The sequence below is a fragment of the Mustela nigripes genome, chromosome 11 (genome assembly GCF_022355385.1).
Source record: "Mustela nigripes isolate SB6536 chromosome 11, MUSNIG.SB6536, whole genome shotgun sequence".
NCBI classification, from domain to species: Eukaryota; Metazoa; Chordata; class Mammalia; order Carnivora; family Mustelidae; genus Mustela; species Mustela nigripes.
The window spans coordinates 35,435,635-35,462,564 of NC_081567.1; the positions used below are offsets into that span (position 1 = coordinate 35,435,635).

The 26,930-nt window shown below is 52.9% G+C and overlaps 2 protein-coding genes across 16 annotated transcripts; one reads left to right on the plus strand and one right to left on the minus strand.

Annotated features, from left to right (window-relative positions):
- Positions 1–2,021: 2,021 nt before the first annotated feature.
- On the plus strand, positions 2,022–13,756 carry ZNF500 (zinc finger protein 500). 6 transcript variants are annotated; one of them, XM_059415413.1, is made up of 6 exons: positions 2,022–2,111; positions 6,423–6,919; positions 8,492–8,675; positions 8,870–8,937; positions 10,165–10,276; positions 11,862–13,756. In XM_059415413.1, the coding sequence occupies exons 2-6, from the start codon at positions 6,518–6,520 to the stop codon at positions 12,542–12,544; spliced, it is 1,449 nt and encodes a 482-aa protein (XP_059271396.1). In that variant the 5' UTR covers positions 2,022–2,111; positions 6,423–6,517; the 3' UTR covers positions 12,545–13,756. The 6 variants fall into 6 exon arrangements, with proteins under 6 accessions (XP_059271396.1, XP_059271398.1, XP_059271394.1 ...); XM_059415415.1 differs by having other exon boundaries at positions 6,446–6,919; XM_059415411.1 differs by lacking the exon at positions 2,022–2,111 and adding an exon at positions 5,619–5,769.
- A 1,302-nt stretch (positions 13,757–15,058) lies between these two features.
- DNAAF8 (dynein axonemal assembly factor 8) lies at positions 15,059–26,838 on the minus strand. 10 transcript variants are annotated; one of them, XM_059415408.1, is made up of 10 exons: positions 26,635–26,838; positions 26,173–26,515; positions 24,049–24,221; positions 23,528–23,656; positions 21,185–21,541; positions 19,740–19,854; positions 18,302–18,425; positions 17,105–17,233; positions 16,630–16,743; positions 15,059–15,883 (listed from the first exon to the last, which is right to left on the minus strand). In XM_059415408.1, the coding sequence occupies exons 3-10, from the start codon at positions 24,169–24,171 to the stop codon at positions 15,601–15,603; spliced, it is 1,374 nt and encodes a 457-aa protein (XP_059271391.1). In that variant the 5' UTR covers positions 24,172–24,221; positions 26,173–26,515; positions 26,635–26,838; the 3' UTR covers positions 15,059–15,600. The 10 variants fall into 10 exon arrangements, with proteins under 10 accessions (XP_059271391.1, XP_059271392.1, XP_059271388.1 ...); XM_059415405.1 differs by having other exon boundaries at positions 15,061–15,883; positions 21,185–21,679; positions 26,173–26,338; positions 26,716–26,838; XM_059415401.1 differs by having other exon boundaries at positions 15,061–15,883; positions 21,185–21,679; positions 26,173–26,338.
- Between the last annotated feature and the right edge of the window lie 92 nt (positions 26,839–26,930).

Below are 26,930 nucleotides of genomic sequence, written 5' to 3' on the forward strand. Positions count from 1 at the left end.
CTTGGACTTCTAGCCTTCAGAACTGTAAGAAATCAATGTGTGTGGTCTAAGGCTCCCGGCCTCCGTGATATATGCTGCTGTGGCAGCCAGAGCAGACGAAGACCCGGTGTTTCCCAAGAGGAGCGTGTGAATCTTCACCCCCATTCTGAGTGATGCCTGGGCTGCCCACAAACCGGAGTTCAGCGGATGTCATCCAGATGAGTAAGGATTTCCAAGCATGCCTGGTGGTCCTTGAAGCCCCCTTCTTCCTCCACACTCCATCCTCCTTATCCTGGAGGTAGCTCTCCCTCAGAGGAATGGTCACGCTTTGCAAGGCTGTTCACGTTAGCTTCTCATTTGACCTGCTGGCTGCAGGGATAAGACATGAAGTTTCAAGTGCTGGGTGGCTGAGGGTGTAAACGGTGGCTATCTTCGGCCTCCCTGTTAGCTGATGTATCCTCTCATCTGTCTCCAATTTAATAATGGAACCAAAACACAAGCAGTCTCCAAGGAGAGATTTCCCAGGCATTCACAGCAAGCATTCTTTTCCCTCCTGCTTTGTGTTAATGAAAATAGTAACAATGCTGTTTACTGACTCCTTCTAGATTTCACCCTAGAATGGAGTGTTTGAATGTATTAGATCATTGAATCCTAGTAAGTATCCTCTGGGGCACAGGTACTGTCTATCTCCATCTGTACCACCATCATCATGTTTGTGAATGAAGTTTGTGTAAGGCTGAGCTGCAGACGTCAACGTCTGAAAAACAAATTCCTCCCACTCATAATTCAGTCATCAAGCAATTATTTACTGAGCCACCTCTGTGAACCAAGCAGATCTGCCCACTGTGTTTTGAAAACCAGGGGGTATTGTGGCCCCAAGTGGCCCCCTCAAAGGATAACCTTGAGGCAGGACCAGAGTCTGGCGAGGAATCATTCCTGCCTTATTCCAAGGCAGGCCTCTGATTACCTGGCTGGTATTCAGGAGAATCTTAGGGGAGTCGTTGGGGCCACAGACTCGGGAGTGGACCTGCCTGAGTTTGATTTGGCTTTTCCCCTTTCCTAGCTGTGTGGCCTTTAGTAGGGCTATGCCCTCTCTGAGCCTCAGTTTACTCATCTAGAATTTGGGTCATAATGATACCTATACAAGAGAGTCCTTGTGAAGATTTAAGTAGCACAGTAAAGAATTCCCCTGGACTGAGGAAGTGCTTAAAAAACATTAGCTTTGGGACCCTTGGATAGCTCTGTTGACTGAGCGTCTGCCTTTGGCTCAGGTCATGATCCCAGGGTCCTGGGATCAAGTCCTGCATTAGCCGGAAGCCTGCTTCTCCCTCTGCCTGCTGCCCCCCCACTCGTGCTTTCTCTCTCTCTCTGACAAATAAATAAATAAAATCTTTTTATTTATTTATTTATTTAACTTTTTAAAAGATTTTATTTATTCATTTGACAGACAGAGATCACAAGTAGGCAGAAAGGCAGGCAGAGAAAGAGGAAGGGAAGCAGGCTCCCCGCAGAGAGACTGACGCGGGGCTCGATCTCAGGACCCTGAAATCATGACCTGAGCCGAACCCACCGAGCCACCCCGGCGCCCCAATAAAATCTTTTTTAAAAGATTAAAAAACATTGGCTTTTATTATTGCCTCATGGAAGCCTTAGAAAAAGTGTATGGGTGCCTAGGTGGCTCAGTTGGTTAAGCAGCTGGCTCTTGGTTTCGGCTCAGATCATGATCTTGGGGTCCTGGGATCAAGCCTTGAGTTGGGCTCCACACTTGGGGGTCTGCTTCAGGATTCTCTCTGAAAAAAAAAAAAATTTTTTTTAAGTGTAATAAAACACCCATTCTATATTAGTTTTGAGGCATGCCAGCTCTCCAATGACTCTTTTAGATAATTTAGTCAAATTAAACTGTTTGATTTGTATATTGAGTTTTTAGTTCTCGGTCATTTGGACATTGAGAAATTGCTACCAAAGATGAGAACTTTTGGAGGGCTTGACTGTATACCCTGTTTTCCTTCTAGTTAATAAGAGCAAGTGTGGCTGAGCCGATGTCCCAGATGTGATGACAGAACTATGTCTTCACTCTGACAAGATATTCCCCTCTGTCTTCAGAGAACGGTCCGTACGTGCTGCAAACTTCTGTGAGTATGAGGCTCCCATTTTAACTTGAACTGTTTTGTAGACCCCATAAACACTGTGAAAACAAGCTACAGCTACAAGAATAAATAGTGATCTGTGTGCTTAACTATAAATACTTTTCTTTTTTTTATTTATTTTATTTTATTTTATTTTATTTTTCAAATGATTTTATTTATTTGATAGACAGAGATCACAAGTAGGCAGAGAGGCAGGCAGAGAGAGAGGAGGAAGCAGGCTCCCTGCTGAGCAGAGAGCCCGGATGCGGGGCTCGATCCCAGGCTTCTGGGATCGTGACCTGAGCTGAAGGCAGAGGCTTTAACCCACTGAGCCACCCAGGTGCCCCACTTTTCTTTTTTTTTTAAAAGATTTTACTTATTTATTTGATAGAGAGAGAAATCACAAGTAGGCAGAGCAGTAGGAAGAGGGGGAAGCAGACTCCCTGCTGAGCATAGAGTCCGATACGGGGCTCGATCCCAGGACCCTGGGATCATGACCTGAGCCGAAAGCAGAGGCTTAACCCACTGAGCCACCCAGGCGCCCCACTATAAATACTTTTCATTCAGACTGTGAACAGTGCTTGGGTCCTTAGTGGACCCAGTGACCTCTTACGGGAACTCCACGGTGCCACGTACCCAGGACCCACACCCTGAGACCCGCATACTTCCATCTCCTTGGGGCCGCAAGTCATGACGCTAGAGCCGATGCTTGAGGAGCATTGGTTATGCACTGGACATTGTTACAGGTGCTGTACAATCAGTCTCATCTAATCCTGTCCCTCAGCTCTCTGAAGCCAGAGCTATGGCAGTCCCCATTTCATAGGTGAGGAAGGTAAGGCATACCTAGTTAATAAGTAGTGGGACCAGGATTTGAAGCACAGGTTAGGAGTGTTTTCTGTGGATGCCCAAATTCATCCTGACTTATATTTGTTAGGGACTGCATGTTTGTGTGTCCCCCAAAATAGAATTAAGACCGAAATCCGAGGGGCACTTGGGCGACACAGTTGGTTAATGCCTGCCTTCAGGTCTGGTCATGATCCCAGGGTCCTGGGATCCAGCCTTATGTCAAACTCTCTGCTTAGTGGGGAGTCTGGTTCTCCCTCTGCCCCTCACCCTGGTTATGCTCTCCCTCCCTCCCTCTCTCTGTCAAATAAATAAAATCTTTTATTTTTTAAAAATTTTATTTAGTTATTTGACAGAGATCACAAGTAGGCAGAGAGGCAGGCAGAGAGAGGGGGAAGCAGGCTGCCCACTGAGCAGAGAGCCCGATGCAGGGCTCGATCCCAGAACCCTGGCATCATCACCTGAGCCGAAGGCAGAGGCTTAACCCACTGAGCCACCCAGGCACCCCTCAAATAAATAAAATCTTAAGAAGAAGAAAAAAAAAAAAAAAGACTGAAATCCTAAACAAACCCACACAAGATCTGGAGCAAAGCAGAAACTTGTCCTTTAAACCTCTGTTGGTTGTAGTCACTGAAAATTGCCCAGACAGGAGAGGGCCAAGGCTATGTCAGCCAGGCCTTGGTCACTACATTGACTTGCTAACTTCTGGATATATGGCACTGAGGAGAAGCTGCCTGGTCCCCACAGCTAACCAGGAGGCAGTTAGAAAGGGGAAGGCATGGCATAGCTTTGAAAATGCTGGCATCCCCAGAGTTCTCTGCTCCCTTACACACAGCCCAGCACACTCTGCAATCAGATCAGGGTCTTGCAGTCCTACAGAACCTGCTGGTTTTCCCTCAGATTCTCCACCTGCCTCTTCTTTGTTCCTCCTTTTCCCTCTCCTGCTTTATTTGTTCTATCTTCTTCCTGCCCTGCTGCATCCTTCGACTTGTTCGAAGGTCCCCCTTGCACATTCTCCTCCCAAAGCAAACTGAGCTCAGGCCTAAGGACCACTTCCTTGAGTAAGTGTACACTTTGGTGTTCGTTCATTCTAACATTCTTGCCTGGCCAGCAACCCCATGCTGAAGGAGAAACTGAGGCATATATGGTTCTGCCTTTCTACAGGCCCCAGCACAAGGCTGTGGAGGCCTGGGACAGTCCTGAAATCTGCCCTTAAAGATGCCTCCCACTTAGGGAGGGGCAGTGAAATTAGTCACGGGCAGTCCAGTGTCTTGTTCTGCTCCATGTGCCCACAATAAAAACTAGATATTGGATGTAGTAGGAAAAATGAAACACGAGAGAGAATGGCAAGTAGGATGGGAAGAAATGCTAGTGGGAAGATGGGGTAAGGTGCTAGGTCTGGGGATGCCACAGCTGAAGGACTTGGGAATCTCCTGGTCCTTATGTTAGTGACGATGTTTATGGAGCACTTATGATGTGCTAAGCAGCTAACCCTCTCCATGACCTTTACCTGCTTAAATTCCAGGGGCTTAGTCTCTCCCAGGCTGCATAGCAACACCAAGGACCTTCTGTTCATGGTGCCTGCTTGGTATAAAGCAGAGCTCAATAAATATTTATTGATTAAATTAACAAATAAATAAGCAATTGGTAGCCAACATGCCCCAAACAGGTAACTTTCTGGGTCTTCATTAACTAGTCTCTAAAATGAAGAGGTGGGGGCGCCTGGGTGGCTCAGTGGGTTAAGCCGCTGCCTTTGGCTTGGGTCATGATCTGAGGGTCCTGGGATCGAGTCCCGCATGGGGCTCTCTGCTCAGCAGGGAGCCTGCTTCCCTCTCTCTCTCTCTGCCTGCCTCTCCATCTACTTGTGATATCTCTCTGTCAAATAAATAAATAAAACCTTAAAAAAAAAAAAAATGAAGAGGTGGACTAGAACAGATGCCAGGGTTCTAACCTCATTCCAGCTCTCCACTTACTGAGTATATATGGACCTTAGGCAGGTTGTTGAACCTCTGTGTGTCTCCTTTCCTCATCTATAAAATATTGCTAACAGTGCCTACTTCCCACTGTTGTTTGTTTTTTAAGATTTTATTTATTTGACAGAGAGTGAGAGAGCACAAGTAGGGGGAGGGGAAGAAGCAAGCTCCCCACTGAGCCGGGAACCAATGCGGGGATCCCAGGACCCTGAGATCATGATCCCAGCCAAAGGCAGCTGTTGGACCCAGCCATCCAGGCACCAACCCCGCCCCCCCTCCCTGGCCATGGTTGTTGGAAAGATGAATTGTTAATAATTGGAAAGTACTTAAAACAGAGCCTAGTACGTACAAAGTACCATGTAAGTAGAAATGTAAATTCACAAGTCCCCGCCCGCAGTGTATTTTTCTCAGGCCAGGGGAGGGCGAATGGAAAGGATGCAGGGAAAATTGCCCAGAACCTGCGGCGCCTCGAAAACCTTGCCCGGTCACTGAAGGTGCAAGGACTACTTTACCCATAATGCCTCCCATGGACCCGCCCACGCGGTCTCATTCTCATCGTCTTACTGGTGGTCGACCACAGTTCAAGGACTACGTTGCCCACAATGCCCGCCGTGGACCCGCCTATCCAGACTCAGTCCCGCACTCGACAGCCGGCTCGGCCAGTAGCGCGGGGACTACATTACCCACAATGCGCCGGTGGGCCCGCCCACGGCGTGCTGAATTTGCGGCTCACGAGGACCCGTTTGGGGTGTTCGTTGTGCGGGTTTGTTTGTCTCGTCTGTGAGAGGCTTGTCTGCTGCGCCTCCTGCTCCCACGGTCCACTCTCGGCCGGGCCTGCCTCGCTGCCGGTGAGTGCGGGTGCGGGGCGCGGGGTCCCGGCTCGGGCTTCCATCCCGGGCCCACGTCAGAGCCCGGGTTTGTGCTCGGCCTGGGCTGCCGCTCACCCTCCACCTGAGGACGAAGCCGGGGAAAGCAGCCCGGCCGGGGACTCCCAGCACTCCCAGGACCCTGGAGTTGGAGAGGCCGAGGTGACCATCCAGTCGGGGTACCCGGCGGGCCTACGGGGCTTGCAGGGCCCGAAATCGGAGGTCAGGTCGTGACAGAATCCGCGTCCTCGTAGTCAGAGGGGGCCCTGGTTCTCACCATGTTTCCAAAGGGACCCCAGCCCAAGGGGGGCAGCCGTGGTAACAAACACCGCGTTTCTCTAACTCTGATCCTATTCCAGGCAATGCGCGAAACCCTTTCCAAAAACCCTTTAGTCTTCTCAGCAGCCTCTGTGTAGGGATACCATTTTCTCCGCTTTTTGAATGCGGAACCGAGGCTCGGAGGGTTTGAGTAACCTGCCTGGGAATTAGCAGGGGGTAGCCGCAAGAACCCTTTAACCTACAAATTAAAGCCGTTTTCTTTTGCCAGTGAGCGTGAGTTGGCTCTCTGGGGCTTGTGGGTAGATGCTTACCTAGCCCTAACACCGCACCAAGATGATTTTACTGTTTCCGTACAGAGCCCTGCAAACCTCTTTTCCAGTGTCTGGCCTGAGGTACCGGGAAGCACAAATTTGAACCCTGAGGCACTAGAAAGCAAAACCCACCCCAGACAATGGCCACCATACCTGGTCTCCAGCCTCCACCGCCCCTGGACCAAGATGAGATCTTGATCGTGAAGGTGGAGGAGGATTTCTGCTGGGAAGAGGAGCCCTCCCTGGAGCCAGAAGACCCCAGCCCTGAGACCTTCCGCCAGCTCTTCCGGCTCTTTTGTTACCAGGAGGTGGCGGGGCCGCGGGAGGCCCTGAGCCGCCTCTGGGAGCTCTGCTGCCGCTGGCTGCGGCCAGAGCTGCGCACCAAGGAGCAGATCCTGGAGCTGCTGGTGCTGGAGCAGTTCCTGATGGTGCTGCCAGGGGAGATCCAGGCCCGGGTGCGGGAGCAGCAGCCGGAGAGTGGTGAGGAGGCCGTGGTCCTCGTGGAAGGGCTGCAGCGGGAGCCCAGGAAACAGAGGCAGCGGGTGAGGTGGGGGGCAATTTGGCCCTGAGGTGAGGAAACGGGGCCCCAAGACCTCAGGGCCCTGCCCTCTTTGGAAATTCCTTGGAAATTTCCAAATTTCAGAGCTCAGAGCCACGGCCTGCCTGGGTCCCTTGGGGAGGGTGGGGGACTGGGACTGCCTGCACCTGTGAATTGAAGAAGGCAACTGAGGACTGTCACAGCCTTGGCTGATGGGTGTAAATCCATCGACTAAGCACAGGTAGCCCTCTAGCTGTGTGGTTTGGTTCGTCAGCATCATCCCCGTGGGAGGTCAGACACAGCTTTTGACGGGAGGGAGGGTATAGACTTTCCCAGGCAAGGTGCTGGGGGTTGAAGAGATCCCAAAATGAGGAGGAAGAAAAAGCAGGGGCTGGTGGATGCCCTGGTTAGAGCCCCCCATGTCCCCAGGCTCTCTGGAGCTGTGCCATCCCAGGCAGTGGCTACTGGCCACATGTGGGTTTTTTTTTAAGTTACAACTAAATATGTCATTGTAGTTCCTAGGTCACACCAGGCACATTTCAAGGGCTCAGTTGTCACACGTGGCCAGTGGCCCCTATACTGGATACTAGACAACGAAGATGTAGGACGCTTTGTCGTCATGCAAAGTTCTATGGACAGCATCACTCTAGGGCACACTCCCAGCTTCTAAGAAAATCTGAGGAGTCTTACAGATTTGTCTTGCTTTGATTAGATTAGTTTTTCTAGACTAAATATTTGGCAAATATGGACAGGTGACCTTTCTTCTTGTGGTGGTACCATTGGCCATACACTGCTTTCCTATTTGCCCAGCAGCATAGACACATCCCTCCCCAAACTTGACCATAGTGTGAGTTGATTGCAGTAGGCAGATCCTGCTGTTGTGGCCGGTGGGAATTCAGGATCCCTTCCCAGCCCCTCTAGCCTTGGCGTTGGGGTTCTTAGCACGGCTTCCCTCTGGCTCCGTGCACCCCATAACCTTTGGGGACTGTCTCCTCTTAGAAGTGTGCAATGTTGAGCCTGACACAGGGGTCCCTGGCAGTGGTTTCACTGTTCCTTGGAGATGTCTCTTGTCCCAAGTACTGTTGCAGAGTTCAGTAAACTCCAAGACCCAAGTTCATCCTCTTCACCTTCTCTGGAGTTGGGAAATAGATGGTTTCAGAGCACCGGCAGGTGAATTTTAAAAATGCAGCACATGAAATAGTGCGAACTTCAGAAATGAGACCTGATTGGGGATCTTCCTGGCCCAGGAAGGAAGGATAAGAATATGATGGGGAGAGACTGGGGAGACTCATCCAGGGACAGAGCAGGTCTCACTTTGTCCCACTTGGGAGCGTGACCTCTTCGCAGCTACATTCCTTCTTCCAGCATGTCTGGAGGGAGGACTGTGTGGCATGTGGTGGGCTGTGGGGGTAGACAGGGAGAGGAAGCCCTGGGTGGGGGTGGGGGGGTGAGGCACAGTTGGGCAGAGCCTGGGAACAGGAGGATGGCCAGGGGTGCCCGAGACAGTGGTTGGGGACCCCATGGGTTTTCTCCCAACCTTCTGGGAGCTGGTGGACAGATCTCTGTCTGCATGCAGGGCCTGGAGGTGCTCCCTGATGATGTAGCGCCCCATGGGGCAGGAGAACAGTCCTTGAAACACCAAGTGGAGGCCAGGCCAGAGGAGCTGTCTCCGGAGGAAGGGTCTGGATGCTCCAGCCAGCAGCCCCCATCCCAGCGGAGCCGCAGACCAAAGAGGGGCCCCCAGCTCTTGCCAAAGAGGGGTGAGTAGCCATCCCTCTAGATAACAGAAGGCCTGCAGGGGAAGGAGGCAGAGGGAAGGGGGTATCACAGGAGGCTGTGCATGTGGGAAGGACAAGTTGCAAAGGTGGGGAGTAGTTGCATCTGTCTGGGCCTTCGCTACTTTGTGCACTGGTGGGCTGTGTGGCCTTCTCTGGCAACTCTGCTCTTTCCTCAGGCCCAGTGGCCTCCCAGCATCAGGAGACAGCAGCTTCGGCCACATCCTTCGTTCCGTCATGGTCCCAGGTGAGTGCATGTTCTCAGTTTGCATCTTTCCTGTGTGTACCCTGCCCTTGTCATGGGGGCACTTCTCTCCTGTCAGGTCCAACTCGCAGAGGCATTCCCTTGTGGAATGGCCCCTTTACCCTGACTTTCTCCTCCCGAGGTCGTTTCTCAGATCCCGTCGAGTATTAGTTGTGCCCCAGAGGATTCTGGGGCTTAATGGTGAGCTGGGGCAGTTGTTTCCAACCCAGCCAGGAGCTAGACTCTTTTGACTTTGGGCAAAAATATGGATTCCTCCCCCAGCCCTGGCCTGGAATTGAACTCTCCTTTGCTTGTTCGTTTAAATAACAGCTTTATTGAGGGGCGTCTGGGAGGCTCAGTTGGTTAAGCACCTGACTCTTGATTTGGGCTCAGGGTTGGGAGATCAAACCCCATGCAGGCTCTGCCCTCAATGGGGGGTCTGCTGGAGACTCTCTCTGCCTCTCCTCCTCCACCTGCTCATGCTACTCTTGCTCTTTCTAAAATAAATAAATATTTTTTAAAAAATACAGCCTTATCGAGGTGTAATTCACACACACCCGGCTCAGCTGTTCGGAGTGCATGGCATTTAGCCTATTTATAGAGTTATGCAGCCATCGTCCCAGTTTCTCCCAGTGGAGAAACACTTTCCTCCCCAGCACACCCCATACCCATTAGCAGCAGCCCCCCATTTCCCCTTCCCCAGCCCCTGGCAACCTGCTTTCTGTCTGTACAGATTTGCCTCTTCTAGACCTTGTTTGCTTGGGTTTTCATCTGCTCCTTGAGTCAGTTTGGTGCTAGATTTGGAACGACTAGCCTAGAGGCTTCCCGAAGTTCCCAAGACACCCCACTCGGGTCCTAGGGCTGGCTGAGCTGAGGCAGGGCATGCCTAACTCATGCCCCTGGAGAACCTGGGCCCCAGTGACTGAATGCACAGGGGAACCGGCTGCTACAGACAGTGAATCTGTCTGCACTGTCTCTGGCCCCGCAGCAGAGGGACAGAGTGCGGCGGTGATGGTGTCCTCCCAGGGAGCAGGATTCAGCCGTTCTGTAAACAGAGCCTGAGGAGGAGGGGTGGACAACAGCCTATGGAGAGGGAAGGTATTAGAGAGAGGAAGTTGGGGGAGACAAGCAGGACCTGCCATTGTGATACAGGCGGAGGGGGTCGGTGAGCCCACCAGGCTGACCCACATTACGGAGCCGCAGTGTGGGACTGGGTGGTTTGCATTCCAGCAGGTGCCAGTGACCTTGGAGGATATGGCAGCGTACCTGTCCCAGGAGGAGTGGGAGAGCCCGGACCCAGCTCAGCGGGACTGTAGCTGGGACGCACTGCCGGAACACAGGGGTAACGTGCGGAGAGGCCCCGGCCACTGCTCATCGGTGGCGTGTCTGATGTGGGCCGGTCTCAGGAAGGGGGGCTTCTTCCCCAGGCTGGCTGTGCCCGGGTGGGTTCCGTGGGCCAGGGCCACTCCCTGGAGAGTCTGCTCAGCAAGCAGCTGGGTGCAGCCTGCCAAGCCAGGGTTGCTAGTGACCCTGCAGGGCCCGGATGTCAGGGGCCCGGACGCAGTGGGGAGACTATGGCTGCCCACCTCACCCGAGGCAGGTGCCCACAGCGGTCCTGGGTTCCTTGTTCTTTTGTGCCTTCACCCATGTGGTTGGTCCAGTTTCACATCTGCCTCTGTGCTGCCCACAGCCCTGTGGGTCGAGTTGCTCCTGGCAAGGCCTTGACCATCCACAGCCTCTCCTGACCACCTCCACCCCCAGCTCCCCACACAGCACCACTGCTCTCCGTGCTCCGCTCTCTTGACATTCCAGATATCCGTTCACTCCCTGCAATACGTTCAGCTCAAGGAACTGAGCTGCCTCTTGGTATCAGTTGGGTTTCTTCAGAGAAACAGAACCAGTTGTGTGTGTGTATGTGTATAAGTTAAGACATTTGTTTTAAGGAATTGGCTCACAGGATGGTGACTTCTGGCAAGCATAAAATCATAGGACAGGCCTGCAGACTGGAAATTTGAGTGAGAATTGATGTTCCAAGTCTGATATCTGCAGGGCAGCCAACTGACTAGAAACCTGGGTGGGATTTCTGTATTGCAGTCTTGAGGTAGAATTTCTTCTCTGGGGGAGGTACCTGGTTGGCGTAGTCGGTTTAGTGTCCACCTTGATGTCCGCTCAGGTCATAATCTCAAGGCCTGCAAGGGGCTCCATGCTGGGCAGGAAGTTTGCTTAGGATTCTCTCTCTCCCTCTGCCCCTCTCTGCTAAGCCTCAGGTTCTGCTCTTAAGACCTTCTACTGATGAGTTGAGGCCCACCTACAGTATGGAGGGTGATCTGCTTTTTTTTATAGTCACCTGATTATAACTGTTATGCAGATCTACAGATAACATTGTGAGAGGTTATTTATGGCTGTGGTTTGTTTGATTAAACACCAAAACACTGTTGACATTGAGGCTGTAGAATTCTGTTATGATGCCGTCTTGTGAGCTATAGGATGTTCACCTGCATCCCTGGCTTCCACCCACTAGCAGCAAGTGTGACAACCAAAAATGCCTTCAGACACTGCCCAGTGCCCTCTGAGGGCCGACACTGCCCCGGGATGAGACCTAAAGGTTATGGGCCTAGACTCTAGAGCCCACCCTGTAACTTACTAGTCGAGTGACTTTGGGTGAGTTCCTCAACATCCCCGTGCCTCGGTTTCCCCATCTTATCATGGGGGCAGTAACAGCACCCACCTCACTGGCGTTGTGAGGGTTTCATGGGCTGCTGGCCATGGTTCATTATCTCCATTTGGGGTCTGACACTCCCCTGCTAAGTGCTCTGAGCCTCGCTCTCATGTTTCTCAGATGGGACCGCTGCCCAGCCTCTGCCCTCTTATTAGACACATATCCTCTCCCCGTGAGGGCCTCAGGGACTGTGCTTTCTCTGTCCCAGGGCTTGGGCTGCAACTTGATGGAGAGGACGCCAAGGAGGACGTGTCGATGAGAAGGGAGCGGGACCGAGAGCCGGCCGGGGTCATGACCAGACCTGAGCAGCCGCTGGAAAGAGCAGGACCCCGACGAGTCGAAAAGCCGTACATGTGCCCTGAGTGTGGCAAAGGCTTTAGCAAAACGTCCCACTTGACCAAGCACCAGCGCACGCACACCGGGGAGCGGCCCTACAAGTGTCAGGTGTGCGGGAAGGGCTTCAGTGACCGCTCCAACTTCAGCACGCACCAGAGGGTCCACACGGGCGAGAAGCCGTACGCATGCGCTGAGTGCGGGAAGCGCTTCAGCCAGAGCTCCAGCCTGGTCATCCACCGCAGGACGCACACCGGGGAGCGGCCTTACGCCTGTGCCGAGTGCGGGAAGCGCTTCAGCAACAGCTCCCACTTCAGCGCGCACCGGAGGACGCATGCGGGCGAGAAGCCCTTCGTGTGCCCAGCCTGTGGCAGGGGCTTCCGCCGGGGCACGGACCTCCACAAACACCAGCGGACCCACAGCGAAGAGCAGCACCCACCGGGCCCACAGAGCCCCGCAGCGCGGCTCCAGGAGGCCCCCGGGCCGAAGCCTGGCCGCCACTCACTGAGCTACCCGCCTCGGGGGGCCCGGTCAGAATTTCACGGTCAGAGTTCATGAAGCTGCTGGAGTTACTCTCTTGGAACCAGAACCCTAACCTGAAGGCATTTCGGACACACCTCATTTGCCCCTGCTGGGGGCCCAGCTGATGGCTGTGGGATGTTTCAGGTGGCCAGGCTGAGGGAAGAATCCGGGCACTGAGTGTGGCAGTGACGGCTGGACACGGAGCGGGTAGACCTGGGCCGTGGGGCCGCTGTCCAGATGAGCACAGCCTGGGTGGCTTAGCACCCCAGGGATGGATTCTCACTGTTCAGGGGGCCGGAAGTCCGATTCAAGGCATAGGTAGGGCTGCTGCTTTCCGGACGCCCTGATGGGAGTCACCATCCCACGCCTCTCTTCTGGCTTCTGATGTTGCCGGCGTCCGCAGTGTTCTCACCTTCCGGCCCCTTCGCTCCTGTCTGCCTCTCTGCTCTGGTGTCCTCTCTAAGGGCACAGTCCTTCGATTTAGGGCCCCCAGTCCAGAATGACCTCATCTTAATTACATCTGCAAAGACCCTCTTTCCAAATAAGGGCACATCTGAGGTTGTGGGTGGACGTGAAGCTGGGGACACTTTGTCAGCCCATTTTGGGGAAGCCTCAACAGCTCCTGTTTCTTGCAGTGTTAACACACCCTAGCCTTTCCTGGCCTCTCACCTTCCCCTCCAGCCTTGCCACACTCAGTGTGTAGGCCGTGGAGGCTTTTCTGTGTCCCTGTGTTATCAGCGGGACCGTGGGGGGAGTTGGGGGTCACCTTCACAGATCCACAGCTGTTCTAAAGGATGAATGCCTGGTGTGGGAACACTTCCCTGATACCCCATCTTCCAGCCTCCGCAGACTATGAGGAAGCCTGTGGATTTTACCTGTCTTCCCATCTGTCCCCACGGCAGGAGTCCATGGTTGTCTTTGTTCCAGCCCCAAGTGGCCAGGACAGAGGCAGCCTTGGCTGACCCACTGGGTCTTTCTGAGGCAGACAGGAAGCTGACGCTCCCATAGAGGGTCCTTGTTCTATTTCGTCACTGGAGTTGGGGCAGCTGCTGAAACCCCTTGGTTCTGGAACATTCCATGTAGGGAGTGTGGCAGTTTCCCATGGTGGGGTTGCCTTGGGCCTTGTCTTGTGCTCCATTCTGTTTGTTACCCAATCACTGTAGGTATTTTCCATCTTTCAGTGTAACCCAGGTTCCAGGATGTGTGATTTGTTCTTGGTTCCTTTAATAAACAAAGTCGGTCCCTCTGGCCTCGTGTGCTCTGCCCTGTGTGTTTTCCAGAGAAGGGGCCACTCAGTTGAAGCACGGTTTTACTTTCTAGGCCTGCTTCCAGGGCTCGAGCATGCCTGGCAGTGCCGACCACCCTCCTTCCCTATATGGCCGTGAGTCTGCAGGCTCACTTCTGTTGTGTCCAGGCTGGTGCTGAGGCGGCTGCCCGCCTACTTCTTGATCTGGGACCCGGGCCCATTAGTGCCTGTTCCAGAATATTCTCTCACACAGTCCTAGGACATAGAACTTTTGTGACTTTCCTTTTATAGACGGGAAACTGAGGTCCTGAGTGCTTCTACCACCTTGTCCAGGTGGCAGAACTGGCTGTAAACTCAGAGCTGAACTCCTACCATATCATCTTGGCTTGCCTTAATGGTCATTCACCCAGTTGAACTTGGAACAAAGCGTTTATCTTCTTACTTTGTGAAACATGCTTAATGAACTTCCTGGCATAAAAGGGGGTAGAGATGGGGAAAATGGGTTTAAAGGGAAAAAAAGCTGGCCATGGCTCTTGACAGGCTGCATGGGTGGAGGTGGTCACGTTCAGTCTGCCTTGCCCAGCAGCCGAGCTCTGACCACACTGCAGGTGCCCTGGAGCAGAGAGGAAGGGACTTTCGCAGATGGGTGAGACCTGGGAGCCCAGGTGACACAGCCTGATCACCTTCCCTGCTAATAGGCCCACCTAGGGCCTCCCGTGTCCTTGGTGTAAGTTGTCTCGCGCCTGGCCCCTCACTGGTGCAGGTGGGGGCTGGTGTGGGGGCCCCCATGGCCATATCAAGGGGGTCTGTGGTCCTCACTGGCTGGCTGAGCCTGCCTTGCCTGGTACAGGGCTTGATGGAAAGAGACCCGTACCTATCCGCAGCGCATGCCAGCATGTGGTGACCTCAAGCGAATGCTGGTACCCGTGCCCAATCCCAAGGACCCTGCCAAGCCGCTGAGCCCGTGTCACGGGGACTTGAGATGACTGCTCTTCCCCTGGGGTAGGCGGGGTGGGACAGGGCAGAGACTGAGAGAAACGGAACCTCAGATACAAGTTGACGAGAGAACAGAGGTAGCCCCAGGTCAGGGCTTCAGCCTGTTGGGGACAGCAGGGCTGATGTAATATGAAAGGACTGAAAATGGGGGGTGGTGGGGAATAGCGCTTGCAAAGTAACAGAAGGGATATCATCCACACGGCAGGGCACTGCCCTGTTCCATGGGGACCATTTGGGTGTCAGGACACTCAGTACTTTCTGGGAAGATCAGCTCCACCCATAGTTTGGAAGGACCCTAAAACAGATGTGTGCCTTTGTATCGTGGTGAAAGGGAAAAGCCTTCACCGCTTTATCAAAGAATCCACTTGGTGCTTGAGAGAGAGCTTGTGGTGTGTTCATTTAGGCACATAGAGTAGCAAGCAGCCAGGGACCCAGAAGATCAGGCCTGATTCTCTTGCAAGACCCTTCCAACCCACAAATTCTCTAAATATGTTTTACTGAAGTTTTAGTTTTAGAAAGAGCTTGCTTGGTGTCAATAACAGATGCACACCAAAGGGGGAACAGACACAGGAGAGAAAAAATTGGACAGTCTCACTGTCGGCACAGACCGTGCTCTCTCTGTGGGGTCTGCTTCCCAGGTGCAGTCAGAGGCGCTGTCATCATGCGCTCTATACAGTTGTGTTCTGGCGTCTTTGCTCTAAGTGCATAGAATGCCCCGCAGCCCAAGGGTCCCCATGCTGCAGAAGCAGCACCTTGTCACGGAAACAAGGGAGAGCCAGGGGCCAGGGCATGTGGATGGAGAGTGGAATCATCCCATCCAGCTCCTCCTCCCTTCGGTTCCTGGAGGCAGCTACGGTTGGCTCAGGGGAGGCACCAGGGCCTCCCTGGCTGTCCCTGGCCCAAGAGCGTCCCCTAGTGCCCTGGGACCTCCCCCTGGGCATCTGGCCTGGGTGTTCTGGGGCTCAGCCCAAGCTGGTACATGTTGCTTCCTCCTAGTTGCGGAGCTGGCTGGATCTTCAGGGACCTGAGCCTTCCAGCCACTGGGACCCCCATTGGCAGGCCAATTCAGCTGAGCCGTCTCCTTCCGAAATGCCCTGAGCTGCTGGAGAAGCTGACTCTTCCCAGTGCAGTCCCTGTGACACAAGAGACGATCAGTCAACACCAGACCTCCCCACAGGAAGGGGCCAGAGTGCTTCCTGAATTGTGTTCCCTGGTTCTCAAGAAGGTAAGTGAGAGATTTTGGCCTCTCAGCCTGTGCTGAGTCACAGGGCATGTCAGCTTATTCAAGGCTTCTGGGAGCTCCCCTGTGTGACACTTTTTTTTTTTCTTTTTTCCTCTATGCCTAGACATAGACATGTACTTGAGAGGGAGAGCTGCCTTGGACTCTGACATTCCCAGAGGATAGGATCCACAGGCTTTGCAATTCCAAAAACAAGAGATACAGCATATAAGTCTGAGTGGCCCCAGGACCACTGTGTGAGTCCTCTGCCTGGTGGGAAGCGGGCCGTCTCCAAATGGGACACTGCACTTCTTCTTCTCATTTCTAGCCAAAAACCATCACTTCATTCCAACAACTTGACTTCCAGTGCTATCAGGAGTAGGGTGTAAATTGATTTGAGAAGCTATTTTTCAGAAGGAAAGCACTACTCCCTTCTCAGGAGTGAACTAAGGTATTCTTGGTGATGTTGGGAGGACAGCAGTCCAGGCCGGGCCCCAAGTGAGCTCCCACGGCCACCACCTAGACCCCTCTCCCCAGACCCACACATACTATCCCTGTGGGTACAAGACAGAGCTGAAAGCACAAATGTTCGGTGTGTGAGGCTTGCGTGGAAAGCAGAGATGGGACGTCCCCGGGTGATGGGAGCCCCTTGGTGGTTACCATAGCTGCCGGGGGGAAGGACTCTCCTGCTCAGGGCGGCCCTGCTGGTCTCTGAGAGCCACTGTCTCCTCTTCCTCCTCCTCGCTGTCAAAGGAGCTGGGGCTGGGGCTGGAGCTGGAGAAGAGGAAAACTGGCTTCACGGGATGTGCCCCAGGCCACCCAGGCCTCCCTGTTGATGCAAGGCCACTGGGATTTGCTGCCAAGTAGTGGAGGGACATCCCCCAGGGTCGATGTACCAAAGCTCAGATTCGGTTTGCTCAGAGCTCCACCTGGGTTCTTGCCTCCTTGCAGGGAGAGTCTGCTGATGGGACCAAGCGGGAAGGTTGGCCAGGCTCAGCTCCTGGCTGAAAGCACTTCTCCACTGAGCGGTGCTCTGGGACTGCCCACACCAGTATGACTCCCACCTGCCCGAGCCCCCGTTCCTCCTGAGGCTAAAGTGAGCACTGCAAAGCTGGGCCGTCACCGCTCCCAGTACCTTTCCACCGACCCGGGGTCTGATGGCTCCGAGGGCCGCAGATCGATGAAGATGGTGGGAGGCTCTGCTGGGCTCCTTAGCTGCCTGCTCTGGGCCAGGCCCAGCTCAGCCTGGATGCATGCAGCAGATCTGAAATGAGAGAGCAGGGCTTTTTATCACTCAGTGATGACAGAGTGGCCTGAGCTAGGCCCTGTAAGCGCACCTGCTCTTTTGCTCTTCAGAACAGCCCTCAAGATTGGGCCGACACTGTCCCATGGGACGATCTGTGGTACTGGAAATGTTCCATATCTGTGCTTCCCAGCGTGGTGGCCATTTGCTACAAATAGCTACTTAAATTTGCTTGTAAGCTAGTTAAAATTAAATTTAAAAATAAAATTTAAAAATTCATTTCCTCAGTTGCACCAGGCACATTTCAAGGGTTCAGTAGCCGTGTGTGGCCAGAGGCTACCAATTGGACAACACAGGTCTAGGTGCTTTTTATTTTAAACTTAGGTATTTGAAAGAGACAGAGCATAAGTGGGGGTGGGAGGAACAGTGGGAGAGGGAGAAGGGACGCACACCCCTCGGAGTGCAGAATCCGAAGTCATGACCTGAGCCAAAACCAAGAGTTGGTCACTCAAACCACTGAACCACCGCCCGCGCCTAGATATTTCTATTGGTCACTGGGTTGCCAGGAACAGGAGGCCACTCCAACTAGCTTGGATGAAAAGGAGAATGCATTGGCTCTCAGATCCCTAAAAAAGAGTGGGGAGTAGGTTTTAAGGGATCCCAGTACCCTGTGCCCACCTCTGCCCTCCCATTCCCACCCAGAGACAGGGAGATTCTCACAGAAAGGCTCTGATCGTCCTGGGTCGCGTTAGACTCCAGGGCTGGCCTAATTAATAGCAGCCAGAGGGGCAGGGTCCCAAACTGGGGGAGCCATGTGGATGCTGAAGGGAGGGTTCCCAGGGCGTGTGCGAGAACAGGGGCTTTAGGCCTTGAGTCCCAGCTCTGCCATGTATGACCCAGGTAGCTCAACCTCTGAGCCTCAGTTTCCCCATCTGTAGAACGGAGATAATGACAGCACCTACCTGATCAGATTCTTGAGAGGAAATGAGAACTGTGCCTCAGTGCCGCACCCAGGGTAGACCTGATACATGCTGCAAGGGCATGGCCAGTTCCAGAGAGAGGTCAGGCTGTGGCTGGCAGAAGTCTCACCTGCTCCTGGCCTCATGCTGCGTGGTGTCCTGGGGTCTGTCGGCAGAAGGGGCTTGGGACTGGGCGGCACACAGAAGGGTGAGCTGTTCCATGAGCCTGTCCTGGCAGTTCGGCCGGCTCTGGTCTGATGGGAGAGCGGGGAGGCTGCTGAGGGGACACTCATGCTTTGACTTACAGCAGCCTGAGCCTTAGGACCCCTTGGACTCCTTCGTGTGGGTCTACTGTGCACCCCCTCTGCCACCCACAGCCCTCTATGAGGACCCCGCGTCCAGCTCTGCAGGACCAGGGGAGCGATCTGCGCGCAGGCCCTGTGCAGTAGGAGTGACAAGGAACGGTTCCCCTCACTTCCTCACCCCCCAGTCCCACTCGTCAGAGGGAACCATAATTAGCAGTTCTATGTGTTCACTTTAAAAAAAAAAAAATCGCAACAGAATTATCCTCTATAGATTTTTTTCACGGAAGAGATTATGTCATTCTATGTTAACATAGATTCTCGTCACTGGGTTTTAGCGCGTTCTGTGGTGTCCGAGCTTGACTCCTGCTGGATACTGAATATGGGTCATTCCCGGATTTTCCTGATTATAAACAGTGCTGTAACGAACATTCTCGAACACACATCCTCGCCCACTGGGGTGTGTGTGGAGGATAGACGCTAGCAGTGGAGTAAGGGGGTCAAAGGCTTCTGTGGTTTTAATGAGAGTGGCTTCTGCCACACTGTCCTCCCTAACGTGTCTATCAGTTACAGCACAGGCCAGCCCCTGCCTGACAGGGGGCAGGGTTTCTCCACATCCTGCGCTAAGGCTTTAAATCACTGACAAACAAAACCATGTTGAAACAGCACGAGGGGCTGTCAGCCACAGAGGAGGTTTGCTCTGGAAGCGGAGGCTGGAACCCCCACCCCTCCTCGCTTTTGCCTCAGACCAGTCTCCACTCACGTGTGGCCCAGGACAGCTGGAGAGGGAAGGAGGACCTCTTTTATTTACAGAACTGCCCAGAGCAAGGGCACACATGCAGTGGCAGTCATCACAGCCCTGGCTTGCTTTGTCACTGGGGAGGTGAGTGGAGGCAGGGTGTGCGTAGCCACTGGCTGAAGGAGGACAAACCCCAGATCTCTTTGCTTCCAGAAAGAGAGGAAGGCCCGAGGAGGTGGGTAGGAGGGAAAGGTGTGAGTCAAGGGTCGGGACCAGTGTGAAGGTCCCCCTTTCCTATCCCCAGACCCTCATCCACTCCCGACACCTAGTAGGGGGGTCATATATATAATGAGTGAGTGAATGAGTCAATGGCAGTTTTCGTGGACTGGCACCTGTGTGTTTGGGACCATGGGGCCTGAGCAGCAGAGAGGACATGGTGGGCTGCAGGGCTGACCCTATTTTATTGAGAGGGTCTGGAAGGAGCTGCTTATGGGCATACATTTGGGCCCCAGCATTCAAGGTCAGACCTCGGCCCAGGCGGTCAGCTGCCCACCACGTGGCTCTAGGTGCGCGATCTCCCCTGTCGCCTTCTTGCCCTGCCAGACTCTGAAGGATGTGATCCAAATCCCACTCTTCAAGTTCCTGAAATAATTAAAGCAGTGATTATGAGGCAGCGCAGGGTCCTGGTGGCGGGAGTGCCCGATTTTACAGCTGCTGTGACCAACGGAGGCCATTGTGGGTTGTTGCAGGTGAGGAATCCCCAGGGTGTAGGTGCCCGTCCACGTGGACACTCTGTCACCCACACCGCCTGCCATCTCCTTCCTATGACTTCTTTGAGCAATACTTTTGTTTTTGGTACAAAGACTGTTTGGCCCTGAAACCCAGTGTCGTCTTAAGCTCCTTAGGTTCATAGGGGTTTAGTGATGGGAGGTTTAAATGTTTTGCTCTTTAAGATTGTTCTGGGCTGGTGCTGTCACAGGAGGACTGGGAAGACAGCGCTGGGGGAACCTGGCTGTGATGAGAGGAGGGAGGAAGTGAAGTAGGAATTGGTGTTTCTTGTGGACCCTCTCGCAGCAGCGGTGTGTGAAACAGGTGTTTCAGGGCGAGCAGAAAGGAAAGAATGGCTTATTTCGACAGCAATTGATGAGAAAGGAATTGGCAAAAATGACCTTCATGTACAACTTTCATGTACAAGCTAAGGCCAGTTTTCTCTAAGTTGTTAAGAAAATTAATCAAAATTTGCAAATAAGGGGGAAAAAAGATCGCATAATGTTTAAATGTCATGCTAGCGCTTCCCTGACGAGCCCATCTCCTGGAGGCGGGGCTAATTTGGTTTCCACAGGCGACCATGTTATGACTTTGTAAACCTGAGAAACAGGTGCAGTGGTTTTCTGTCCCGTAGAGATGGTAACCCTATAGGTAACGGACAGCTTTGCTGCTTGTCGGATGCTGACCGATTTTGTACTTCATGTGCCATTTTATCTCAGCATCCCTTTCTTTCTCCCCAGAATTTTACAAAATCCTGCTTTCTCATAATCTCTCCGAACCGGCTTTGTCATCCTGCTGGCTCCTTCATTAATGAGCTAAATACAACTTAAACAAGTGGTCACACTATCTGTATGAAAATGAAGGCTTGACCATTTGGGCAATTATGTTTTAACAAAGTTTGTTCGGTATAAAAGAGGGCCAGAGAGTTTCCTCGCCTCTTCCACAAGGACCCAGCCAGAAGATGCCATCTGTGAGCCTGGAAACAAGCTCTCACAGACATCAGATATACCAGCACTGTGGTCTTGCGCTCCCCAATCTCTGGAATTGTGAGAAATTAATTTCTGGGGTTTAAGCCCCGCTCCCCAGGTCTATGAGAGTTTATCATAGCAGCCCAGACTAGGACAGGTGCCGTGGGCCAGGCCTCAGGTTGACACCGTGCAAGGGACCTCCCCTCAAAGGAAGCACAGGCTAGGGGGTTCCCTACCTTGAGGGAAAGCACCAGAGGTCCTTCCCGGGGCCCCTCTGGGGGCGTTTCTGGTCTCAGGCCTGCCGTTGCCTCTTCTGCTGGATTTCGGTCACTGCAGGCTGGGCCGCGGGCATCCCAGGTAACTTTATGGAGTATGTCCTCAATCATCTTCCTCCTCTCCCTTTGGGGGGCTCTGTGGTCTTTGGAGTCTGTGCTCCAACCAGCTGGTGAGGCAGCACCTGGGGGTTCTGTTTTCAGGTCATCTTCCCAGGGGGAGAAGGTGGCTTCTCTGTGTGGCCTCCAGGGGGAACCCTGGGTGCTGAAGGACAAAGCCTCATGGTCGCCTTCCTCCCACGTGGGGATGTCAGCAGGCACCTGACAAAGGGAGCTGGTCTCACCACAGCTCTCTACAGGCCCGTCAGGATCCCCGCCTTGCACAGAGGCAGAACCCTTTGTCTTTGTGCCCCCCTTACTCCAGCGTCCTGCTGTGAGTTCCACAGACACCACACCTGCCTGTGGAGAAAACAGGTGTCCTTAGTATCCTCAGAGATGAGCTTCAGGGAATTTGTATGTGTGTGGTAAAATATGTGTGTAACATGAATTTGCTATTTTAGTCATTTAAAAATATTCAGTGGCATTAAGTATATTCATAATGTGCAGCTGTCAGCACTATTTCCAAAGCTTTTTTATCACCCCAAAGGGACTGAGCCTCCCCATCCCCCAGCCCCTGGTAACCTCCAGTCTACCTTCTGTCTCCGTGGATTAGCCTATTCTAGATACGGCATCTAAGTGGAATCCTACAACATTGGTCCTTTTGTGTCCTTGCTTAGCTTATATTTCTAAGGTCCACTGAGGTGGTAGCCTGTGTCAGGACTTGGTTCCATTGTATGGACACAACATGTTTGGTTTGTCCATTTGGTTGTTTCCACCTTTCGGCCACATAGCCGTTAAGGGGTGGACAAGAAGAAAGCCAGGCCCTTCGGCTCCAGACCAAGCCCATGGCTTCTGCCCCCATGAGCTGGTGCAGACTTTCCTGTCACAAATTGGAAAAAATTCTCCAGGAGTGTCACCGAGGTAATTAGAGGAATGAAGACAACATGAGATAAAGTCCTGTGGCCATTGCTGCACCTGTGCTAACCAGAGGGCTTGGCAGCCCTGGGAGTTTCTCCTGTTTGGGATTATAATTCCAGGCACAGCTGAGTGAGTAGGGGACGTCTGTCACGGTGGCAGGTAGGAGAAGTGCCCTGCCTGGTTCTGTAGGACGACCCTGTGTCAGGGCTTGCACTGAGAGAGACAGACTGCCAGTGCAGAACCACTCTGCCCATGCCCGTTAGGAGAGACTTGACCAGACTCCAGAGCGGCCCCCAGCAGCACAGGGCTAGGATGATCCCCCCAACCCCTGAGAAAGCTCCATTCTGCAGGGAGAACTTAGTGTTTGTTCCAACCACACCTGACCTCCCTTTCTTAGAGCATTTACCAAAAGCGGTATTTTTGTGAGTATGTGTCTCTTATAACCCAGAAACATCTGTCATGGGCCCTTCAGGAGGACCTGGCCTCTGTCTCCCTTCTTCGTGGGACTGCTGACTTCCATACCTGCGGGCAGACACACCTCCTGGCCTCGTCACACCCACACTGACCGGCTCTCTGTGGTCGTTCATGGCCCTGACCCTAGTGGGCGCTGTTCTTCCCCTCCCTGCTTCTCCCTTGAAAACCCCCAGTCACCTCTGCACGGACCAGACGGAGCTCAGCTCTTTCCCATACTGTCAGTAGTTACTGAATAAAGTCTGCTTTCTCTGCTTTGACGGAAGTCTGGCTCTGTTGGCCTTAGGCAGCATCTCCCATTCCCCTGGTTAATGAGTGACCACTAGTCATAATAGTTAAAACGGAGCTAAGCCAGTCTCTTGGAGCTTTTAACAGGAGCTGAACAGGCCTGACCGGTTGGGGACCTGCCCAGTGATGAAACCGTATTGATGACTTCTCTTTATAAAGGGAGCAATTAATTTTAAGCACCAAGCCATTAGTTTTTGGTAGAGTTTTCGGCCTCTGGGAAATGGAAAGACAAGAAAATGGAAATTTTGCTCTGATGGTTGGTGATGACTAACTATGATACTTAGTTACAAGTGTGCTGTGGTGTTTCCTAATTCTTTCTTGCGTTCATCTGGCCTCTCCAGCTAGGGGTACCTTCTTACCTCTGAATCCCCACTGTCACCATTATTCAGTCAACAAATGTTTGGGGAGTGCTGGGGTTTTAACCTCTTTGAGCTCCACTGCTGTTAGGGTCTAGTGGACACCCACACTCATACCCCATTCTGCCCGCAGGGACCCAGCGTCGTGGATCCCTGGAGCCTGCTTCCTACAGACCTCAGAAGGCCCATCGGCTGTAGCAAGCCAGGCCCCGGCAGGATCTTCAGCCAGCTCCTCTGACAAGTCTGGGATCAGGGCAGTTTGATCTCGCTGGAAGATGAACAGCTCATCTGGCCCGCAGTCTGACTGTGGACAAATGAGAGGACTTTTGGGTTACAGGGCGGTGGGCAGAGCCCGGCGGGGGGGCCTTCAGGCCCAAGCTGCCCTTGTCCTGCTGCTCTTGTTCTTGAAAACACAAAGTAGGCTCCATAAATGTTTGTTCAATGAATGCATGTTACCATCTCAGTGCATCCTGATAAGCTCGTGGGGGAATTCTCCAGTCATGGTTTGGGGTCACTGAAATGGCCTGGGAGGATTCTGAGTATCAGTAAATGTATTCAGAGAATAAAACCCACCAAGATTATGACAAACACAGAAGCTGAAAAACTCCAAAGCTGTCCGTGGGGCAGCAGTGTGTTTGCCCTGGGAAGGAAGGGCAGTGGGGGCCGAGAAAGAACAGGAAGAAGGCATTTGCTTACCAAGGACGAATCAGAGTCCAGTGATGGGAGCTGCTCCCTGACGGCCTTGAGGATGGCATCCCAGGGCTCTGTCTGGGAAGCCCAGAGAGATGAGGACTCCTCATCTTTGTCTGGGGATGCCATGGAGGCCCAGGCTCTGGGGTGCTTCTCAGCATGCCATCATCCAAGCAGCCCTGCAAGGGACACAGGGTAAAGTGCGAGGGTCCCGGGGCCAAGGGGGGACACCGTGGGGGAAGAATATAGACTCCCAGACCTCCCACTTGGTTTCCCTTCTGGTTCCACAGGTTCCTGCTCCTATCAGTCCCTGTGCCCGCACTCTGTGTGTGGTGCACGTGGGGCCCAGAAGCAGCTGACCCCTGAGGAACATGGCTTTGATCTGTGCTGGTCCACTTGTATGCAGATTATTTTCCTATAAACACAGTGTAGTACTGTAAGTGCATTTTCTCAACTTTTTCTTTTCCCTAGTTTACTTTATATGGGAATACAACATATAAAACATTTACAAAATATATGTCAATCAACTATATTATCAGTTAGGCTTTCAATCAATAGTAGGCTATTAGTAGCTAAGTTTTGGGGGAGTCACAAGTTGTATGTGGAGGGGTGCCTGGCTTGCTTAGTTGGTAGAACATGCGACACTTGATCTCGGGTTTGTAAGTTCCAGATCCACATTGGGTAGAAATTACTCAAAAAGAAAATCTTTTTTTTTTTTTTTTTGGGGGGGGGGTGGACCCTGGGTGGCTCAGTCGGTTAAGTTTCTGCCTTTGGCTCTCAGGTCATGATCCCAGTGTCCTGGGATCAAGCCCCACATTGGGCTCTTTGCTTGGTGGTAGGGGTGGGGTGCTTCTCCTTCTGCCCAATCTTTTTTTATTTTTTTATTTATTTATTTTTAATTTATTTATTTGACAGAGAGAGATCACAAGTAGGCAGAGAGGCAGGCAGAGAGAGAGGAAGGGAAGCAGGCTCCCTGCTGAGCAGAGAGCCCGATGTGGGACTCGATCCCAGGACCCTGAGATCATGACCCGAGCCGAAGGCAGCAGCTCAACCCACTGAGCCACCCAGGCGCCCCACGCCCAATCTTTTTTTAAAGATTTTGTTCATTTGTCAGAAAGATAAAGAGCAAGAACAGGGGAAGGAGGGGCTGAGGGAGAGGGAGAAGCAGGCTCCCAGCTGACCAGGAAGCCCAATGCAGAACTTGATCCCAGGACACTGGAATCATGGCCGGAGCCAAAGGCAGATGCTTAACCGACTGAGCCCCTTAAAAACAAAATCTTAAAAAAAGGTCTATGTGGATTTTTGACTGTGTGGGGGGTGGGCACTCCTAACCCCTGTGTTGTTCAAGGGTCAACTGTATATAGATATATATATAAAGATACATAATAACCATAATAACCTATACATAGGTAGGTATATGTATATGATAGAGAGTATCTGTGTATATGACAAATAGACTGTAAACTGTATCCCACATAACATAGATACTATTATTATTTGCCTTTTACAGACTCAGAGAAGTTATATTGTCAGTAAATGGCAAAAATAGAATTTGTATCAGAGTTAGGGGGGATTTCAAGCTGCACTATACTTTACTGCCCCCTTACACAGGACTAGGCATTTTGGAGTCCTCAGGAGATATTTTTGGGTTCACTACTCAGATTAACCTCCTCTAACCAAGCATTTAACCAGAATCCTCCCCCCTTTTGTATCCCAGAGTCTAACAGGAGAAATCCTGGTCCCTCAGGGATCACGGTGGCTTTAGGAATGTGGGATGATGGTACTTCAGAGCCAGTGTCTGGACGCCCCTTGTGGCACCAGAGGCCACAATGCATAGATGACGGGAAGAGAGCACAGGGGCCCTAGCCCTGTCTAGTTAATACCCTATTAGGATAGCAGCAGGAGATGTGCTGCTTCTGTGGTTAGGGAAGCAGGGGTTAGGAGTAGGTGCACCCTAAACTGTGAACAGCAGGGTGGAGACGCAACTCATATACACATCAGCAGATGCGTTTTTGGAAACGGGGCTCTCTAGGGCTGATTGTAGGACAGCAGAATCACCGAGGTGAAGGCGGCTACCAGAGACTAGGTTCTTCTAGGTAGGCAAGGCAACAGGAGCGGGAAAGGCTCTACCGGATGCAGGAACAGCATAAACAGTAGCGAGGAGCGGAGATGGCCCAACAAGTTGGGGGAAGAAGGAATCCGTTGCTGGAATGTGCGGTGAAAATGGACCAGGTCGCGCAGGGTCCTGAACGCCCAGGTGAGGACTTCGGCTCATTCAGCGGACTGGGGTTAATGCCTAAAGGTAAGCCAAAGAGCCGCTCCAGTCTCCTCCGAATCCTGGCGCGACGTCCATGTCCGTTTCTTGGCTGCAGCCCGTTAGCCCCGCCCTCGGCCCGTCCTGCCCGGAGGCGCCCCGTTGTTATGACAACCAGACGCCAACGGCCTCCCGGGTCAAGCCTTTAAATATCTAAAGCTGGGAAAGAGGAAAACACATCGCCGACCTTCCCACCCATCCCTACTCCCCGATTCCCGCCGTCCTGTCCAAATCCCGACCTGTACCTTCGCAGCTGCAGCAGGCCCGAGGCCACTCACCTCAGGCCTCCGCCTCCCCTCCCTACCCGGTCCTGACAGGGAGATAAACAGTCTGCACTGCGTTCCTCCGGTCGCGCTCACCCCTCGGGCCGCGGCGCAACTATTGAGGCTGTCACGGCCTTCGGAATCCCCCCAACCCCTTCTCCGGAATCTTAGATGACTGGGCTGCCACCGCACTATCCCCCCCTGTCCCTCTTTCGGGACTTGGCGCGTCCTGCCTCTCTTGAAGCTGGATTGGTTCTCCCGGCCAGGGAAGGGGCGGGGCAGGGAGAACTCGCCCTGTTCATTGGCTTCCA